The sequence below is a fragment of the Podarcis raffonei genome, chromosome 10, assembly GCF_027172205.1.
Source record: "Podarcis raffonei isolate rPodRaf1 chromosome 10, rPodRaf1.pri, whole genome shotgun sequence".
Classification (NCBI taxonomy): Eukaryota; Metazoa; Chordata; class Lepidosauria; order Squamata; family Lacertidae; genus Podarcis; species Podarcis raffonei.
Genome location: NC_070611.1, coordinates 71,690,727 through 71,706,175, shown reverse-complemented (window position 1 = coordinate 71,706,175; position 15,449 = coordinate 71,690,727). Strand labels below are relative to the sequence as shown.

Below are 15,449 nucleotides of genomic sequence, written 5' to 3'. Positions count from 1 at the left end.
CAGTCCGATTGGTCCTAGAACAATAGGATCCAGAATGCAGCAGTCCGATTGGTCCTAGAACAAAAGGATCCAGAATGCAGCAGTCCGGTTGGGCCTAGAACAAAAGGATCCAGAATGCAGCAGTCTGATTGGTCCTAGAACAATAGGATCCAGAATGCAGCAGTCTGATTGGTCCTAGAACAATAGGATCCAGAATGCAGCAGTCTGATTCGTCCTAGAACAATAAGATCCAGAATGCAGCAGTCTGATTGGTCCTAGAATGATAGGATTCAGGATGCAGCAGTCTGGTTGGTCCTAAAACAATAGGATCCAGAATGCAGCAGTCTGATTGGTCCTAGAATGATAGGATCCAGAATGCAGCACTCTGGTTGGTCCTAAAACAATAGGATCCAGAATGCAGCAGTCTGACTGGTCCTTCAGCAATAGGATCCAGAATGCAGCAGCCTGATTGGTCCGCAGGAGCCACCCAATCCAACTCCAGGTGGAAGTGAATCCGCAACCTGATTGGCCTACAGGAGAATCCCAGAATTAGCCAATCACGTGGGGCCCAATGTGTAAATAATGTATATAAAGCAGACATTTCAGGAAAACTTCCATTCCTCACTACTATGAGCTGAATAAAGAACATGAAATCCACCACAGAGCCTAGGACTTGCCGATCAGAAGGTCGGCGGTTCGAATCCCCGCGACGTTGTGAGCTCCTGTTGCTCAGTCCCTGCTCCTGCCAACCTAGCAGTTCGAAAGCACGTAGTGCAAGTAGATAAATAGGTACCACTCCAGCAGGAAGGTAAACGGCGTTTCCGTGCGCTGCTCTGGTTCACCAGAAGCGGCTTAGTCATGCTGGCCACATGACATGGAAGCTGTACACCGGCTCCCTCGGCCAGTAAAGCGAGATGAGCGCCGCAACCCCAGAGTCGTCCGCAACTGGACCTAATGGTCAGGAGTCCCTTTACCTTTTACAATGGACGCTCCCCCTTTCCCCCCACACCTTACCTGGCAGTATCCTGGGGGTGAGGATGCCATGCATGAGCTGGTGGGACCCCGAATGGAGGTCCCCCACGTCGCCATGGGTGTTGTTGACGGCAGCGCAGTGCCGGTCGCAGAGAGACCCCCTCCGATGTGGGTCGGCCTTGGGCTCCAGTTCTTTGGGGAAGTCTGGAAGGGGAGACAGAACAGCTGTCAGATAAACGCTGCAAGTTACCGTATTTTTTCATCTATAAGACGCCCCCATGTATAAGACGCCCCACATTTTTGACATTATTTTTAATGGGGGGAAACCTAGCCTTATACGCGGAAAAATGCGATATGATACGATAATCTTTATTGTCATTGAGACTACGATGAAAAGAAAGGAAGTTGGTAATTTGAACTAGTTAATTATATTAGAAAATGAATATTGGAAAATTGCTAAAATGAGATTTAATGAAAATCAGTTAGGAAGGATTTGAGGAAGTCACTTAACCATGGAAATCAGCTTGGATTTTGCTTGGAAGAAATTTTCTATGTTTGTTTTTATGTTTTGTTTTTTGTGTTATGTTGTAGTTGTTAAAAAATTGGAAATTAATTAAAAAATTGCAAAAAAAGATAATATTTATTGTCATTGTCCCATACAGAACGACACTGGGGAAAAAACATAAGACATTCAAAACCAACAAGCCTGCTATGTCAGCTACCCCAACCTGGTTAGCCCCCTAAAAACTCTGATATTTTAAAAATACAGTATACTCCCATAGAGACTCCTTACATTGCGTTTAAAATCAAAATCGCATTTGGATAGAAACTGTTTCTCAGGTGGCTAGTCCTAGTCTTTATAACCCCGTACCGGTAGCTCAGCCAGCCTTGAAAGTGGCCCACAACTCTTGGCGGGGGGGAATTAAAAATCTGCCAATATGGTGAGCCCCTAGGAATTTGACACCACTCTGCTATGTACAGAACATTCCTCAGGCTGCTTCAAAGGGATCAGAATAGCTCCACAGATGTTTCTCTGCACCGATGTGTACACAAGAACAGAGAGCTTTGGGAAATCGCAGTTTCCCAGGTTGCAACGAAGGACTGGCCCTGTCCTTTAAAAAGATACCTTTCGGACGTTAGATATACAGTGGTACCTTGGTTCTCAAACTTAATCCATTCCAGAAGTCAGTTCCAAAACCAAAGCGTTCCAAAACCAAGGCACGCTTTCCTATGGAAAGCAATGCAAAACGGATTAATCCGTTCCAGACTTTTTAAAACAACCCCTAAAACAGCAATTTAACATGAATTTTGCTATCTAACGAGACCACTGATCCATAAAATGAAAGCAATAAACAATGCACTCCAGTCACACAATCAATCAGTTGCTGAACTGGGTTCCACACAGTCACAAAATCCAACCCAAAATAGCTGCAAAAACAAAAACCTTAAAACAAAAACGCCTTTTAGGGCTTTCAAGGTCAGCATCAACACTTTGAATTGTGCTCAGAAACGTACTGGGAGCCAATGTAGGTCTTTCAAGACCGGTGTTATGTGGTCTTGGCGGCCGCTCCCAGTCACCAGTCTAGCTGCCGCATTCTGGATTAGTTGTAGTTTCCGGGTCACCTTCAAAGGTAGCCCCACGTAGAGCGCATGGCAGTAATCCAAGCGGGAGATAACTAGAGCATGCACCACTCTGGCGAGACAGTCTGTGGGCAGGGAGGGTCTCATCCTGCGTACCATATGGAGCTGGTAGACAGCTGCCCTGGACACAGAATTAACCTGCGCCTCCATGGACAGCTGTGAGTCCAAAATGACTCCCAGGCTGCGCACCTGCTCCTTCAGGGGCACAGGTACCCCATTCAGGACCACGGAGTTGTAAGGCTTGTAGCTATCAAAATGCTTGCAGCGCCGTGAAATCACAGCCCCAGAGAATGCCGACGGACTTGCCACCTGACACCAAGGGACTGGCGCAAGCATCAGATGATGGCAAGGAGAATTATGCGCAGCCCGTGGGGTGTGGGGCTCACATGATGCGCACCAAGGCAATCAATTAGACACCACTGAGAGATTAAGGGCAGCTTAACCGTCTCGGAGCCTTAAGACGTCTTGGGTTGCACATCAACAAGGAAGGAGAGAGGAGAGAGGGAATCATCACATACACACCCCACAGGGAAACCAAGGGACGCGATGCGTTAGCTCAGGGGTCAGCAAACTTTTTCAGCAGGGGGCCAGTCCACTGTCCCTTAGACCTTGTGGGGGGCCGGACTCTAATTCTGGGGTGGAAATGAACCAATTCCTATGCCCTACAAATAACCCAGAGATGCATTTGAAATAAAAGGACACATTCTACTCATGTAAAAACACACTGATTCCTGGACGGTCCGCAGGCCGGATTTAGAAGGCCTTAGTTTGCCTACCTAGACAGCATCTTAAAAAGCAGAGACATCACCTTGCCGACAAAGGTCCGTATAGTTCAAGCTCTGGTTTTCCCATTAGTGATGTATGGAAGTGAGAGCTGGACCATAAAGAAGGCTGATCGCCAAAGAATTGATGCTTTTGAATTCTGGTGCTGGAGGAGACTCTTGAGAGTCCCATGGACTGCAAGAAGACCAAACCTCTCCATTCTGAAGGAAATCAGCCCTGAGTGCTCACTGGAAGGACAGATCCTGAAGCTGAGGCTCCAAGACTTTGGCCACCTCAGGAGAAGAGAAGACTCCCTGGGAAAGACCCTGATGTTGGGAAAGATGGAGGGCACAAGGAGAAGGGGACGATAGAGGATGAGATGGTTGGACAGTGTTTTCGAAGCTACCAGCATGAGTTTGACCAAACTGTGGGAGGCAGTGGGAGACAGGAGTGCCTGGCGTGCTCTGGTCCAGGGGGTCACGAAGAATCAGACACAACTAAATGACTAAACAACAACAAGTCTGCCTATCCATGCATTAGCTCCCTGCCCCGAAGCCTAGAGCAGCAACTATCCCATATGGCACCCTCCAGAAGTTGTTGCACTACAGCTCACAGCATCCCTGGCCATCGGCCACGTGAAACGAGGATGCTGGGAGTTGGGAGTCCCACAGCAACCTGGAAGGCCTTGTCCTTGGTCTGCAGCAGGGGTGGGGCTCACTCCTGACCCAGAGTGTGTGCCCCACATGCAGTAGGCTCCAGCTTCAATCCCCAGGTAGGTCTGGGAGAGAGACCCTTCTCTGGAACCCAGGACAGCTGCTGCCAGCCAGTGCAGAGAATAAAAAAACACATCCCAGGAACAGAAATGAAAACATCAGGTCATATTCAACTAAGTTTCACTAGGAGTAAGATAAAGGGACCCCTGACCATTAGGGTCCAGTTGTGTCCGACTCTGTGGTTGCGGCGCTCATCTCACTTTACTGGCTGAGGGAGCCGGCGTACAGCTTCTGGGTCATGTGGCCAGCATGACTAAGCCGCTTCTGGCGAACCAGAGCAGTGCATGGAAACGTCATTTACCTTCCTGTCAGAGTGGTACCTACTTATCTACTTGCACAGGTGTGCTTTCGAACTGCTAGGTGGGCAGGAGCTGGGACCGAGCAACGGGAGCTCACCCCGTCGCAGGGATTTGAACCGCTGACCTTCTGATCGGCAAGTCCTAGGCTCTGTGGTTTAACCCACAGCCGCTACCCGCGTCCCTTTTTCACTAGGAGTAGGTGCGCTGAAATGAATGAACACGACTAAGGCCCCCATCTAAACCATACATTGAAAGCGTCATCCCATCACTGCCATGGCTTCCCCCAAGGAATCCTGGGAGCTGTAGTTTGCTAAAAAGCTGCCGAGCGTTACCATGAGACCCCCTACTTCCTTCGCAGAACTACAATTCCCAGAGCGCCCTGGGAAGAGGGATTGGTTGTTAAAGCACTCTGGAAATCTCAGCTCTGCTAATAGGGAGAAAATGGGTTCTCCTAACCATTCTTAGAAAACTACCATTCTCAGAATGCTTGCGGGGAGAGCCATGGCTGTTTAAAGTGGTAAGATGCTGCTTTCAATGCCTGACATAGATCAGGCATAGGCAAACTCGGCCCTCCAGATGTTTTGGGACTACAACTCCCATCATCCCTAGCTAACAGGACCAGTGGTCAGGGATGATGGGAGTTGTAATCCCAAAACATCTGGAGGGCTGAGTTTGCCTATGCCGGACATAGATGGTGTCATTGGCTTTAGCGCCCCCTACTGTCAGCCTCCGAGTTTTCTGCCCAATGAGTTGTAGTTTTAGCTGAAAATGGGTGGGAACTTGCAAGGTGAGGGTTTGAAGCAGAGACGTGCAGAGCCCCACGCAATCGCAACGCAAACACAATCTTATCCACCAAGGCCATGAAAAGAGGCCCTGTTGGTGACCCAGAATTTTCTTTTTAAGGAGGTGCAGGAGGAGACAAGACAATGGAAGAATTTAGGGTCAAAGGCTATCAAGATAAAACCTGATTTTATCTGGCAACTCTGGAAGATGGGAAAAAAACGAGTGCTTTTGGCTCCAAGAGCTTGGGTGCTGTTGTGAAGCAACGAATGCCACTTCTCCCTTAATTCCCTGTGGTGCCTGGCTTCTAGAAGCGGGATACAGAATCACAGAATGGTAGACGGGGCCACGAGGGTCATCTAGCCCAACCCCCTGCGATGGAGGAATCTTTCGCCCAATGTGGGATTCGAACCCATGACCCGCAAGTTAAGAGTCTCGTGCTCTATCGACTAAGCCTCATGGATGCTCTGCTTTAAATAAAAACAGAAGAAGAATCCTACAAGCTGGATCAGGCCTGTCTAGGCCAGCATCCTGTTCTCACAGTGGCCAACCAGATGCCTCAATGGGCAGGATCTGACCGCAACAGCTCGCTTTCCCCATTAGGAATTCCCAGCAAATAGTATTTTTCAGAGCCGTACCGCCTGTGGCCACTAGCCACAGCGATAGCGTTATCCTCCATCCATTTATCTCGTCCTCTTTGAAATGCCAAGGTCCGCTAATCCCCAAGAATTCAGGGCAATTGGCTGGATCAATGGGCAGCAGGCTGATCTCATCTTTCCAGCATTTCAAATCTGAAATCTTAATTACCCTTCAGTCCGGACCGCTATGGACAGGTGGGGAACTTTGTACAAAATGCCTTAAAACAGGGGTCAGCAAACTTTTTCAGCAGGGGGCCGGTCCACTGTCCCTCAGACCTTGTGGGGAGCCGGACTATATTTTTGGGGGAAAATATGAATGAATTCCTGTGCCCCACAAATAACCCGGAGATGCATTTTAAATAAAAGCACACAATTCTACTCATGTAAAAACACCAGGCAGGCCCCACAAATAACCCAGAGATGCATTTGAAATAAAGGACACATTCTACTCATGCAAAAACACGCTGATTCCTGAGCCGTCCACGGGCCGGATTGAGAAGGCGATTGGGCCAGATCCGGCCCCCGGGCCTTAGTTTGCCTACCCATCCCTTAAGATAGGCTTCCTCAACCTCGGCCCTCCAGATGTTTTTGGCCTACAACTCCCATGATCCCTAGCTAACAGGACCAGTGGTCAGGGATGATGGGAATTGTAGTCTCAAAACATCTGGAGGGCTGAGGTTGGGGAAGCCTGCCTTAAGAGGACCCTCGCTCTCCTGCGAGACCCAGGAAAGAGCATCGTTTGACACTCGCATGCCCCATTTTAAGATGGGATAAAGGCAGGGCCGGATTTCGGTTTGATGAGGCCCTTGGTTCCGAAAGGCAGTGCGAAGCCTTGCTTCCCAGTTGAGGGATCCCTGCCCCCTCCTGCTTGCACGCAAGTAGAAATGGGATTGGGGCTGCTCTGATATGAAGGGAGGCATCGCGCTGCCCAAGCCTTGCCGCTGCCACTCTTGGCCCTCCTTCTCCGCCTTCCATGCCTGACCCAACCGCACACAGCTTCCCCACCACCACTGCCGAAAAACCCACAACTCAGGGGCTGCCCAGACTCATGGAGAAAGGAGATAGAAGCCTCGGAGGAAGGGGAAATGTGGTGGTTGAGGTCAAGGCAGTGGCTGCCCCTCTGCCACCGCCATCGCTGCAGCATCAACGTCCCGAACTATCATCTATCTATCTATCTATCTATCTATCTATCATCTATCTAAAGTGTCCCCGGATTCATAGAAAAAAATCTGGTAACCTTACAAGGGTCATCCAGTCCAACCTCTCGGCTAAAGCATCCATGACAGCTTGCCATCCAAACTCTGCTTTTAAACAACCAAGGAAGGAGAGTCCACAATCTCCAGAGGGAGTCCATTCTAGCTTCACGATGCAAATTTATTTTAAAAGCTGCATTTAGAATTATTACACTACTCTCTTCCAAACTTAAAAACGGAAAGCGTAATGCTGGTGGTCAACAAAAGAGGTTTAAAGACTCTCTCAAGGCAAATCTTTAAAAATGTAGCACAGTGGTACCTCGGGTTAAGAACTTAATTCGTTCCGGAGGTCTGTTCTTAACCTGAAACTGTTCTTAACCTGAAGCATCACTTTAGCTAGTGGGGCCTCCCACTGCTGCCGCCGCGCCGCCAAAGCCCGATTTCTGTTCTCATCCTGAAGCAAAAATTTTAACCCGAGGTAATATTTCTGGGTTAGTGGAGTCTGTAACCCGAAGTGTATGTAACCTGAAGCATATGTAACCCGAGGTACCACTGTATAAACACTGACAATTGGGAAACACTGGCCTGCGAACGCTCCAGTTGGAGAACAGCCTTTGCCAAAGGTGTCATGGGCTTTGAAGACACTCGAACTCAGGACGCAAGGGAGAAACGTGCTAAGAGGAAGGCACGCTTGGCAAACCCTCACCTGATCAGCTCCCACCTGGAAACCTGTATCTCCACTGTGGAAGGACATGTGGATCCAGAATTGGTCTGCACAGTCACTTACGGACTCATTGTTAAAACCGTGTTCATGGAAGACAATCTTACTCAGTTACAAGGGATCGCCAAAGAAGAATATACAGTGGTACCTCGGGTTAAGTACTTAATTTGTTCCGGAGGTCCGTACTTAACCTGAAACTGTTCTTAACCTGAAGCACCACTTTAGCTAATGGGGCCTCCCACTGCTGCTGCGCCGCCGGAGCATGATTTCTGTTCTCATCCTGAAGCAAAGTTCTTAACCTGAAACACTATTTCTGGGTTAGCGGAGTCTGTAACCTGAAGCGTATGTAACCTGAAGCATATGTAACCCGAGGTACCACTGTACGATATACGATATCTTTATTGTCAAGACTTTAAAAATATTTTTATGCCACCTTTAAAGCTAAACACCTTCTCAAGGTGCTTTGCGAAACCTAAACCAGCAACATAGACGTACACACGTGCACAATATTAATCTCAGGGTTGTGGGTTCGAGCCCGACTTTGGGCAAAAGATTCCTGCGTTGCAGGGGGTTGGACTAGATGACCCTCGGGGTCCCTTCCAATTCTACATTATCCGCAGCTCTGCGACTCGATGGCCATCGCTCCAGCAGTGTGCAACCCCTTGCTTTGCATGCCAAAGGTCGCCAGTTCGATCCCCGGGTGGGGCTGGAGAAAAGACCTCTCCAAAAAAGCCCATGAAAATCTGGAGAGCTATGCGTAATAAAGGATAACTATTTAAAAAATCTGGAGAGCTGTTTCTCCTCCTCCTCTAGGAGAGATGCTCCTGCCCGGCCCCTACTTCGCCCCCTTCCCCGCGGAAGATAAGCGACCCCTCACCGCAGTTGTCGTGAGTGTGCCTCCGCCTGCGCGCGTGATCCGCGTCCGCCGACATCGCCGCGCAAACCGGCTCCGGGTTCGCCACCGCCTCCAGCGCTGCGCTCCGGCGCGCAACTGACTGCGGGCGCTTCTCCAAGCTCCGCTTCCCCGGGCGAGTCCAGCACGTGCCGGGGGTGGGTCTGGGTCCAGCCCCAAGGAGGAGGTGGGGCTGGGGGTCGGGAGGGGCAGCAAGGCAGGCAGGCAGGCAGGCGGCGCGGTTGGGCAGCGAGCGCCGCCTCTCCTCTCCTCTCTTTCGCTGCGCAAAGCGTGCGCTCTCCTCGGCGCGCGCTTGGCTTTTTAAAGGCGCCAGTCCTCAGGGCGGATCTTCCGCGCGGGAGCGAGCTCCGCCGCCGCGACCTGGCCGAAGGGGCGGCGAAGCTTCCCTGGGAGGGCGGAGGCGCTGCAAAGGAGCGGAGCGCGGTGGGTTGCGCGCGCAAAGGGACCCGTGTACGAGGAACGTGTGAATGGGTCCAAACGCAGCAGGCGTGCGTATGTGGGTGCTTTTAAGGGGCAGTTGTTTTGGAGTGAGGGTCACTCTGAAAGGTCCCCAAAACTTAACATTTTTACACGTAACCCTGTATTTTAATGTATTTTAAATTTTTGTTGGAAGCCGCCCAGAGTGGTTGGGGAAACCCAGCCAGATGGGCGGGGTACAAATAATAAATTGTTGTTGTTGTTATTGTTATTATTATGCAATGTTTTGTTAAAGTTGTCTGTTGTCGCTTCAGTTTTCTTTGCACCACTTAAGAGATATTTTTAATATATTAAGCGGTATAGAAATTAAGTAACCTATAATCAGGTTAACTCTGTCGTAGTGAGGAGGGGAATGCATTCTGCACATGGCCAGAAACACTTGTTTCTCACCAGTTGAGGAACCTCAGGCAGGGAACCCACAGGTGGCCCTCTAGGCCTCCCTTGGTGGCCCTTGGGACTTTCCCTAGGCCACACCCCCTCTCTCAGGCCACACCCCTCGCTGGCTGTGCTCCGCCCCCTTCTCAAGTGCTTTAGCCAGGCTAGAAAGAAGCCTCAAACTGTGATATAGCTTATCTTGCTTGCCTGAATAAAGGATGGAGAGGCGTGTGGGTGCAGGAACACTCGTCTCTTGACCTGACAGGGTCGTTGTGGGGGCTAGATGAGAAGTGGGGAGAACCATGTACCCCACCTTGAGCTGCTGGGAGAAAAAAAGGGGGATCATAGAATCTGAGAGTTGGAAGGGACCCGGAGGGTCATCTAGTCCAACCCCCTGGAATGCAGGAATGTGCACCTGTCCCGTATGAGGTTCGAACCTGCAACCTTGGCGTTCTGCAACCTTGGCGTTCTGCAGCCTTGGCATTCTGCAACCTTCGCGTTATCGGCACCATGGTCTCATCAACTGAGCTATCCATGATAGAACTACAATAAAATAAAAACTAATTTCGATTTTTGTGTGGCTAGATTGCAACTCATGGTACAAAGGTAAAAAGCTGCATTGTCCCCCTGCTCACTTTTTCTGCAGAGATATACGTGTATGCAGATTTTATTCTTTTTTTTTATCTTGTAAACTGCCCTGAGATCTTCAGTTGATTGGCACTATATAAATGTAATAGATAATAATAGTAACATATCCCCATTCCTTCTCTCTAGTCCTGGTCTGATATCCTAAGATCATTTCTGTTGCTGGCAGTTATTTATGAATTTCCTGGGCAATATGGCTGGTCTAAGGGACGCGGGTGGCGCTGTGGGTTAAACCACTGAGCCTAGGGCTTGCCAATCAGAAGGTCGGAGGTTCGAATCCCCGCGACAAGGTGAGCTCCCGTCGCTCAGTCCCTGCTCCTGCCAACCTAGCAGTTCGAAAGCACGTCAAAGTGCAAGTAGATAAATAGGTACCACTCCGGCGGGAAGGTAAACAGCGTTTCCGTGCACTGCTCTGGTTCGCCAGAAGTGGCTTAGTCATGCTGGTCACATGACCCGGAAGCTGTACGCTGGGTCCCTCGGCCAATAAATCGAGCGCCGCAACCCCAGAGTCGGCCACGACTGGACCTAATGGTCAGCGGTCCCTTTACCTTTTTAAGGAATGGCAGCATTCTGCATGGCATTAGATAGCAACAATGGCACAAGCAAGCTTTCCTTCCTGTAGGCTATGGGGTGTGTGCAGACTTCAGGCTTACAGGATCTACTTTTGGGCTTTTCTTTTACCAGCTCCCCAATATTCCCCAACTATAGCCAGGTGCAAAAAAGGGGCCCAGGTAGATCTACAAGCAGATCCCAGAGATCTATAAGCAGATCCCAAACTGCTCCTTCTACAGCAGATATGATCTTTGGCAGCAATCCCATTTAACTTGATGGGACTTATTTTTGAGCAGACTTGCTTGGAATCGTGCTGCTTCCAAGCCTCTTTCAATTCCAAGGGTGCTCTGACATTTAGATTTTCATTCTTATTCTCCAACCCCCGCTGTGATATATAATAGGGGTTCCGCTCCATTTCATAAGATGAATTTTGTTTTGTTTTGTTTTTTGTTCACCAGAAATGATCTGGTCAGTGCTGTGGTTATTTTATTGTTTACTTCTGCAAAGAGGTATCTCCCAATTCAAGCTGCAACAGTTAACTCTCAAGAACTAGGTCTAGGCTAGGTTTGTACCAAAGAGATAATTCTGAACTGATTAGCCAGTAGTGCAAATCCAATTGACGGTGAACGATTTATTGAATCTGATTAGGTCTGGCAAGAGATGCTGTACTGGATAAGGGAACCAGCTATTTATGTTCTCGCTTTATACCTTCGACTTGGTGGGGGTTTATAGTTCTGGGTAGCAATGATGTCAGGATAGCAAGCATTCTGCTGCTAACACAAAAGTCACAATTCTTCCACAAAGGGAGACTCCAGCATGCAGTCAAGTGTATCAGCAAATTTGATGCTATATCCATTTAGGACTCCCTCTCTCCAGACTGCGATTTTCTCTCCTGCTTTAGGCGCAGTTAGGACTGCAAAGCTAGGAAGGTTGCATTTGTTGTTGTTTAGTCGTTTAGTCGTGTCTGACTCTTCATGACCCCATGGACCAGAGCACGCCAGGCACTCCTGTCTTCCACTGCCTCCCGCAGTTTGGTCAAACTCATGCTGGTCTCTTTGAGAACACTGTCCCACCATCTCGTCCTCTGCCGTCCCCTTCTCCTTGTGCCCTCCATCTTTCCCAACATCAGGGTCTTCTCCAGGGAGTCTTCTCTTCTCATGAGGTGGCCAAAGTCTTGGAGCCTCAGCTTCAGGATCTGTCCTTCCAGTGAGCACTCAGGGCTGATTTCCTTCAGAATGGAGAGGGTTGATCTTCTTGCAGTCCATGGGACTCTCAAGAGTCTCCTCCAGCACCAGAATTCAAAAGCATCCATTCTTTGGAGATCAGACTTCTTTATGGTCCAGCTCTCATTTTCATACATCACTACTGGGAAAACCATAGCTTTTACTATACGGACCTTTGTTGGCAAGGTGATGTCTCTGCTTTTTAAGATGCCATCTAGGTTTGTCATTGCTTTTCTCCCAAGAAGCAGGTGTCTTTTAATTTCGTGGCTGCTGTCACCATCTGCAGTGATCATGGAGCCTAAGGTTGCATTTATCACCCAGTTATTCTCAATGGTCACAACTGACTTGGCATTGTCATAGGCTGCATTTCACCCATTTCATACCACTGTTCACCATGTGGTTTTAAAAAAATATGTATGTATATCTGCGCTTCAGGGATAACATTTCATGCAGCTGATGAAATGTAGACTAATCAACTAAAGCTTATCTCCTTTTAAATCCGCTAAGTCTCTACAAGGCTCTCTTTTATACTTCCTACAGAGGCACCCGGAGCCCCTGCAAGCGTTGCAAGAAAATTTTCCGCTGTGAACATGCTTCTCTTTGCTAATGCTAAACTTCAAAATGGGGAGTGAAGTTTCAGCTGGGTTTTTAGTAGGGTATTGTGTGTTGTTTTATACTGAAACTATGACGACCCCTTTGGCTGAAGCTAGAACTATGGGCAAAATCCATGTTATCAAGTCACCCCACACCTCCATAGGGCTGGGGCACATTTCGTCTTTTGGGAACACATACAACAAGAGTTCAAAAACCACAGCAGAGTAGTGTGTTTTTTTTATTAGGGCCAGCTGAGGTGCCAGAAAATAGCAAGCAAGCTTTCAAGTTCCTCACAAACTGGGGAGACTCATGTGCTCTGGTTCCATCAGCAATTCCTTTTGGGGTATAAAACAAGGGCTTCCCATAACCCACAAATTGAACCCTGATACGTGTTGGACATTCATACACAGGGGAAGAGTAATAAGCACTGACAAGTTGGTCAAAACCATATGACCAAATAATAATAATAATAATAATAATAATAATAATAATAATAATAATTTATTATTTATACCACGCCCATCTGGCTGGGCTTCCCCAGCCACTCTGGGCGGCTTCCAAAAAAAATATTAAAATACTGTAATACATCAAACATTAAAAGCTTCCCTAAACAGGGCTGCCTTCAGATGTCTTCTCAAAGTCTGGTAGTTGTTGTTCTCTTTGACATCTGGTGGGAGGGCATTCCACAGGGAGGGCGCCACTACCGAGAAGGCCCTCTGCCTGGTTCCCTGTAACTTGGCTTCTCGCAGTGAGGGAACTGCCAGAAGGCCCTCATTGCTGGACCTCAGTGTCCGGGTAGAACGATGGGGTGGAAGTTTACGTTGTCGATATCGTCACTTTGTGGGTATCTCTGCTGTGTTGGCATAACCCACAGGTCTTCTGCTAGTTCAGGTTTTGAGCTCACATTAATTTAGGGAAGTGAAGTATCACCACACTTTTACAGGTGTGAATCTCTTACTGAGCTAGATTCCTGTTAGATGGAATCTCACACCTGAGCAATCAAAATGGATCTGGCTGACAGCAGTGGTCACCAAAAATCTTGTACAGACATGATCAGTGAACCAAAGACCTCCCCACTCTGTGCAAACTCAAGAGGTACTGAGGCCAACAAATCTACCAGTATGTGGGTCCTGCTATACAGACACTTTTGGCCTCAATGTGTTTTCTGCTTCTGTAGTTTTCCAGTTTCCATATTTGTCCAAACTCATACACTTATCTCCCTTTTTTTTTTGTTGCTGCTACATGTAGGTCTCGCTAACATGTTCTAAATCTTAAATTGATGTGAAAAATCATCAAAATAGAATACGTTCTGAGAGCTCACCAGTGAATTCCTTCTTCTGTATAGCCAGCAAGACTGTATCTGCCAGGGGCTGAGCTTTCAAGGGCTGACAACCCTGTATAAATCTGTACCAGGATACCCAAACAGTGAGACAAAAGACTCTGGCAGCCAGACTGCATGGTCATTTTTCTCTGCAGTTCCCAAAGAGGAAGCCTGGATGATTTTCAAAAGGTTTGCGGGCAGGTAGCAGCCTTTAAAAAGGCAGCACGTAATGTATTGAAGCAGGAAAAGGCAGAGGGAATATTTGTTTTAAGCCAGAGAAGAGGAGCACATTTTTCTCTTAAGGGTCAGTCAGCCCACTCTGGGGTTCATTTTTACCAAGATCGAGGCTGGCAAATTACGCCGAGAAAGGCTGCACTTTACGTAGGGTTTCTATCCTGCAATTATTATTATTATTTTTTAAGAAGTCTCTAATCAACCCTTGAAATATCTTCATAAGTGTATATGAAGAGCATTCAAATTTAGCTTTCAGCCTCTCAGAACATCTGTCATATTGTAAAACTACTGGCCCAAAGGAACTGGCAGCCACTAGGAGGAACCAAGAACCACAGAGGTCCCTGTCAAAGCCATCTGCCTAGGGACTACTCAGTTGGTGGGCATATCATGTGGGCTACTGGCTGCCTTTACGGTCTAGACAAGCTGTGCTTGAGGAGGCTGAAGTTAACAGTCGTCTTCTCAGAATACAGTGGTAACTTGGTTCTCAAACTTAATACGTTCCGGCAGTCAGTTCCAAAACCAACATGCACTTTTCCATAGAAAGTAATGCAAAATGGATTAATCAGTTCCAGACTTTTAAAAACAACCCCTAAAACAGGAATTTAACATGAATTTTACTATCTAACGAGACCACTGATCCATAAAATGAAAGCGATAAACAATGTACTGCAGTCACAGAATCAATCAGTAGCTGAACTGGGTTCCCCAGTCACAAAAACAAAACAAAAAGAGCCACAAAAACGCAAAATAAATAGCAAAAAGAGACTCAAAATGGAAGCGTGGCACTCAAATCGGAAGTGTAACACTCAAAACGGAGCACATTCAGCTTCTGAAAAAAGTTCACAAACCGGAACACTTACTTCCGGGTTTGAAGTGTTTGGGTTCCAAGTTGCTTGAGTACCAAGGCGTTTGAAAACCAAGGTACCACTGTATAGTAAAACAGAGCGGGTAGTTGTCCAGTCAACCCTGCAGCTAGCGACTTTGTGTAGGGCTCAGAAGGAACTCTGGAATTTATTCCCACAAGAGGCAGTGACGACCACCGGCTAAATGAGCTTTGATCCCACAGGGCTCTTGTGTTTTTAATGGCTGTGCAATAGATATAAACTGCTTAGTAACATGGAATTATGCAGAAAGACAGAATGATGGGAGACTGATAGCTAGCTAGCTGAAGGCTGTAAAAGGATTCCCTTGATACCTTACAGGTGAAACTTGGAAAATTAGAATATCGTAGAAAAGTTCATTTATTTCAGTAATTCAACTTAAAAGGTGAAACTAGTATATGAGATAGACTGATGACATGTAAAGTGAGATATGTCAAGCCTTTATTTGTTATAATTGTGATGATCATCCCCAAATC

The 15,449-nt window shown here is 47.8% G+C and overlaps 1 protein-coding gene across 1 annotated transcript in view; it reads right to left on the bottom strand.

Moving 5' to 3' along the window:
* Positions 1–8,821, bottom strand: part of LOC128422150 (uncharacterized) — a 51,121-nt gene extending 42,300 nt beyond the window's left edge. The window contains exons 1-2 of the mRNA XM_053405760.1: positions 8,636–8,821; positions 994–1,155 (exon numbers count right to left, since the gene is read on the bottom strand). Coding sequence (XP_053261735.1) covers positions 994–1,155; positions 8,636–8,690 — 217 coding nt within the window. The 5' untranslated portion in view covers positions 8,691–8,821. The remainder of the gene's footprint in view (positions 1–993; positions 1,156–8,635) is intronic.
* Positions 8,822–15,449: the final 6,628 nt, after the last annotated feature.